Genomic DNA, 5,972 nt, shown 5'->3' with positions numbered 1-5,972 from the left:
ATTTTCATATGATATCCCTCTTAGGATTACAATTTAATTCTAGGAACTGCAAAATCTCCAGGCATTGATGTGTCACATCTGTATAGAATTGCAAACCCTTCTTTAGGAAAATTACTTCTATTAGCTGTCCATGATATAGACTGACAAGCTTGAATTGTCTCTAACCTCCCCAGCCCCCCTTTCTCGCTTTCTTGAGAAAGTTTTAGGAGAAAGGAGGGCTCAGTCATTGAATAGAGAGCTCTAGTGAAAGTAGTATAAGGTGATTGGTGGGAGGAGATGTAATCTAGCTGGGGAGAGAGAAAAAAAGAGAGAGAGAGGCATACACATTGTAGTGCACAAGGAAGTGTGCTCGACATATCACAAGAGACAAGTCATGACGAGCTGACAGGGGAGTAACGGAGTAACCTGTTCTACAGAGATCCTCGCACTTTGCAGGATAGCACAAAAGACAGGACAGATCAGCCACTGGTCTTATCTATTCCTTGTACATAATCACTGAAGAGACAAGCACCTGTTCTACCTCATTGCCCAATGGAGACCTCAGAGGAACCCAACCTACTGCACAGCAGCCCAGAGAGGCCACCTAGGACTATGCGTAAAGGTGGCACACACTCAGGCTCGCCACAGAGGCTCAGATGCCAAAGACGAAGTGGGGGATCTGGAAGCAACAGGAATGGGGTCATGTCCTCCACCTCAGAGAGGCGCAATGAAAGAGAAAGGAACAGGGTAAAGCTGGTCAACATGGGCTTTGCCAAGCTTAGGCAGCATGTACCCCAAGCTCAAGGACCCAACAAGAAGATGAGCAAGGTGGAAACCCTGCGTTCAGCTGTGGAGTACATAAGGGCACTCCAGGGTCTGCTACTGGATAGGCAGAATGGAGAGGCTGGCCAAGGAGGTTCAGGCTCTGATGGGTTGTCTCCATGTGGCAGCAGCTATTCAGTGGACTCGGGCTCCGTGCCTCTGTCTACGGGCTCTTGTTCCCCTTGTCCCTCTGAAGAGTGTTCCAGGGAGGACAGCAGTGTGTCAGATGCGGACTTCTTCCTGACATTGCATGGCTGGGGATAGCATACTGCAAGGTGGGTGCACCTGTAATGCATAGCTGACAGCTATTACTGGATATCAAGGTGCAGTACAGGTTTTGGAAAACTTTTCCCTAGAGGGAAAACATTGTCTCTGGAAACTTACCAACTAAACGTAATCCTCTCTTTGTTTTATACTCATTGGAGATTTTGCCAACAGTGATTAATACGAATTAATGTTTGATGCTTCCATAAAAGGGTTGGATGGGTAACAGCTCTAATTCTAAGCCCATTTTCTTTTCTTCAGTTTTTATGCACCTTTAGGGGCAACAGCAAAAAAAATATTTCTAGTTTATTTTACCATGACATGCTTATAGAATGTGCAATTCTCGGAGACACATTTGTCTCTATTTTAAAAAGGACAGCTGATTCACTTAGACTAGAGAAAAGAAAAGGGAGAATAAAAGTGACGTCAGTGCCATTAGTAACCAATAAGTTAAATAGTTAAAAGTAGAACTTGACTGGTTGCTCTTGATAACCTCCATGTGTGCTCATTTTCTTTTTTTTCTCCAAATTAAGTGAATAGGCTTTTCGGGAGGCAAAGGATTAAGGAAAATGTTTACACAGCCTCTTAATAGACCAACAGTTCTAGTGCAAGGTGGTTTCCTGACTGTTTGTGAATTCTGTGTTTAACATGTTTTACCATGCAGTTGTAAAACCCTCTAAATTTATTGCAATGACTAATGCCAAATTATTATATCTGAACTTAACCAATATGTCTGCATAGTGTATACTTGGTTTATTCACAAGTTTAAAAGACTTGCAGACTTGTGTCATTGAATGCTATACCTCAAAAACTGAAATCTTACAACTCAGTTTTGTTGTATATTTATTATTTAAATAGGGGGCAGCATACTCTAATCATGATACGCAAACTGCAGTAACCCATGGCAATCAAATTTCATCTGGCTATGAATTACTGGACCATAGACATCAATCATTACTTTGTATAAATCAATTTGTTTAACAAGTTCATCAGCAACCTGGACCAGTAGAAGGCACATCAGACAATGGTACAGCAGAGCAAATGCTGTCTTGCTGTTTCATTAGGAAAACACATAACAGATTAATGAGATCTTTTGCCACAGGGTTTTGAGTGATATAAAATTACCAATGTGTGTTGTAAGAATTTTAAAAACATTTCCTATCTATAGCAGCCTCAATACGCCTACCCCAGAGGACTCCCTAAAATAATTTTCAGGCCTTGGGGAACACCTACTAAGACCGATTAATCAAGTATCAGTGGGGAAAAATTCCCCTTATATTTGTGGTCAGTGGGAAAATGCCCCTCTTACAGTGGTGGTTAGAATGCCACCCTTTTAGACAAATAAAAAGATCATTGGTGTCATGCTGCTGGCTCTGCCAATTGGCACTGGCCCCAGAACTGGGCAGGTATTGACAGAAGGGAGGTCAATCAGCCACAGCTCAAGGAGCAACCTCGGAAACTCTAACTCTGAATGACTGATTTAGAGGGGATACATTTACAACACAGGTGTAATACTGGACAAGATGGTTTAAAACAAAGTAAACTAAGTTAATAGAAATTGGTGTAGTACTCTTGTTAGCCATTAATGCCATCCTCTGCAACCCTTTAAAGTGGAATTCCACCCTGAAAAAAAAAATGCAGCAAAAAATAGAAAAAAAAAATAGAAAAATTATTTTTTTTACTCACCCGAAATACCGGTTGCTATGCGGATGTTCCTAATCTTCCTCTTCCTTATCTGCGGTGGGTCTTCTTCCGCATTTTCCTCGCGTTGTCTTCTGGTGAATGGGGCGCGCTGCCTTCTGGGAACTGTGTGTAATCCCAGAGAGCAGCCGCCCATTCACGAATCGGCGCAAGACTCGCGCATGCGCAGTAGGAAGCAGGCAGTGAAGCCGCAAAGCTTCACTGCCTGTTTCCCTTAGTGAGAATGGCAGCGCGGGACCTGCAATGATCAAGGTATCGGCATCGGGGAGGGGCCATCATCGCGGGCGCCTAGGACAGGTAGGTGTCCTTATTAAAAGTCAGCAGCTACAGTGTTTGTTTAAAAAAAAAAATGCGGGTGGAATCCCGCTTTAAGTGGGTTTTATTGGTCGGGAGGCAGTGTGGCTTCTATATCTTGTGACCTCTGCAACTGGCTCTCACAGTGGTCACATGACTGGAAGCTCATTCTGCTGGCTCCTGATCAGGAGCCTTGACTGATGGCTGTCAATGACAGCTCAATCGGTGTGCAGCGAGCACACAATCAGCACACAAACTCCTGTCGCCATGGATGCAATGGTGCAGTGGCTGGGTGTTAAAGCCCACCTTCCTTGCTGTCACATATATGCGTTATGGAGACTTTTAAAACAAATAAAGTGTAGCGGAACTTTAAATAAGTAATCAACAGTATATCAACATAAATATTGCTACAAATTGTCCTAAAAAAAGCAACAGTCCAACAGCAGCAGTGCAAAAAATGTGATCTCTCATGCAACTTCCATACATCAGCAATCCCATAGTGATACCAGTTCTCTCCACCACGTGATCATGCGATCTGCTAACCTCAAAGGCTTGACCACATCTTACCACAAAGTGAGGTCAAACAGCGCTTTTTTGCCCTTTCTTAGGGCTGATACATGTTCACACTCTCATGTGGCTCAAACGTGCATTAAATGTGTAAGAGAAAAGGGAATTTATAGAGCTCACTGTATTTTGTTAATGGTAAAAACAATAGGTATAAAAACACTTACAAGATTAAAGTCTCAAAAACATGTGTGTTTCAAAATAGGCGGCAGCGGTAACATATACTGGTCTGCCACCGCTCAGCAATTACAAAATGGCAGCGTGATGTCATCTGCTACAGGACCCACCCCTATACATTACATCCGATGGGCCGGACGTAATTTTTACATAATGTTAGTGTGGTTATGTCATCAGTTAAGGCTCCGCCCCCACAACAAGTTATGGCCGATGGGCCAAACTTCATCTGTGTATGTATAATGCATTGTCACGTGGTGGAGAGCACTGGTGTCGCTCTCCACCACGGGATTGCTGATGTATGGACGTTTCAAGAAATATCAAATTTTTTTCACTGCTGTCGGAAGTCACAGTGGGATGTTGGACTGTTGCTTTATATTTTTTGAGACATTTTGTAAAAATAGTCATGTTGATGTACTGTTGATTGCACATTTCTTATTTAAAGTTGCGCTACACTTTATTTGTTTTAGATTGCTGTTCAGGGGGTATAGTGAAATCACTGCACAGATTACCTTTTTAGGTTTATTTAGATTATTATACTTGTTATTCGGAGTTGTGTATTTGATGTGGTAAGTTCATTTTGCACTGTCTGCATAAACCTGCATTGCCATATTTCAATGACATTATTCATAAAGAAATTGGGAAGTGTAAAGAGCAAGTAACCCACCATATCTAATCAAATTTGAGTTTACCCCACACAGATCAGTAAAAAGTACATTTAGAATGGCTGCAATCAACTTTTGCACTTTGCACAATATAGCGAATGTGGTTGAGAGTATATACACAAAAGTAGATAATGTCATTGTTGAAGTGAACATTGTTTTCTCGTTTTGTGTGTCAGTCAGGCAGGAGCTTTTCTCATTTAAAAAACAGTAGCCGGGTCTCTAATATTAGCAATGCACTAAGGGGCCTCTGATAAGTGTAATGGGGTTAGGGAACCAATACATAGAAATTCTGAATAGATAAGAGATTTACCATCACCTTGTGTTATTACCAGGTAATAAAGTAAACCTGTCATGACAGAAATATAGAGGCTGCCACTGATGACCTGCTAGTTGCCTGGCAGTTATGCTAACCCTCTGGCTACTGACTTTTGAAGTCATTGACCTGGGACAAGTATGCTTAACAGGAAAATCATAGAAAACTCAGAAGCCCTCATCTACCTGCTTGTTTCAGATCATTGACTTTAAAGTAGTGAAGCTGAACGATCAACATTAGTAATCATGTGAGTGTGTCTTAGCAGAAACACAGCACATGCTGAAAACTTCTGATCTGATTGTATTGCTTTGGGTCTGATTTACTGATAGATTACACTAGATCATTGGTTCTCAATCTACCAGGGCTCAATAAGTTGTTCCAAAACCTTCCATGCCCTAACCTGACTGTGATTGTGGTAGATTGCGATTAAACTGTTGCCGATCATCATTCTAAACCAGGGGTCTCAAACTGGTGGCCCTCCAGTTGTTGCAGAACTACAAGTATCATAAGGCATTGCAAGGCTGCCAGTTACAAGAATGACTCCCACAGGCAGAGGCATGATGGGACTTGTAGTTCCACAACAGCTGGAAGGCTGCCAGTTTGAGACCCCTGTTCTAAACCTTCCCTACTCTATCCATAACCACAAAAAAATGGGCTATAGTTAGTCTTTAAATCCATAGCTTATTATTATAAAAATGCTAAAGGGTCGATTCATTAAGACTGAAAAAAATAAAAATAGAACACAATTGCAGTTGTATCCAAGAGCAACTGATCACATTTAAAATAAGAAGGTGAAATCTGATTGCTTCCTGTTAGTTACAATTTCAGTTCTCTACGTATTTACAATTTTCATCTTTAATGTAATGTTAAGTCCTAGGAGCTGACATTTTTGCACAATGACTTGTCACATGAATTCACCCACCAATAAGAATGGGTAAATATGTGCAACAAGCAACTTCAAACTGGGTATCAAAAAGCGATCATTGGGGCAGTACTGAGCTTGTCAGACAACAAAGAAAGGTTTTCAGAATTAGGGCAATGTTCAGCACCTACAGTAGGTCAGTGAATGCATACCCAAGTTTGCAACCCCCCAGAGCTTACCAGCAGTAAATTGCACACTTCCCTGCCTATCTACCATGTACGCTGCAGTTCAACCTGGTGGCTGTTCTTTACTAGTAGGGAAGCTGGAGCCTGGT

At 41.8% G+C, this 5,972-nt stretch overlaps 1 protein-coding gene across 1 annotated transcript; it reads left to right on the top strand.

The window, feature by feature from the left end:
• The first annotated feature begins 531 nt into the window (after nt 1–531).
• LOC120915826 (achaete-scute homolog 2-like) lies at nt 532–1,065 on the top strand. Its single transcript, XM_040326627.1, has one exon. The coding sequence runs from the start codon at nt 532–534 to the stop codon at nt 1,063–1,065; it is 534 nt and encodes a 177-aa protein (XP_040182561.1).
• Nucleotides 1,066–5,972: the final 4,907 nt, after the last annotated feature.

Source organism: Rana temporaria, chromosome 10 (genome assembly GCF_905171775.1).
Source record: "Rana temporaria chromosome 10, aRanTem1.1, whole genome shotgun sequence".
In the NCBI taxonomy this organism is placed as follows: Eukaryota; Metazoa; Chordata; class Amphibia; order Anura; family Ranidae; genus Rana; species Rana temporaria.
Note: the sequence above shows the minus strand (reverse complement) of the source record. Positions and strands in the feature narration are given on the sequence as shown.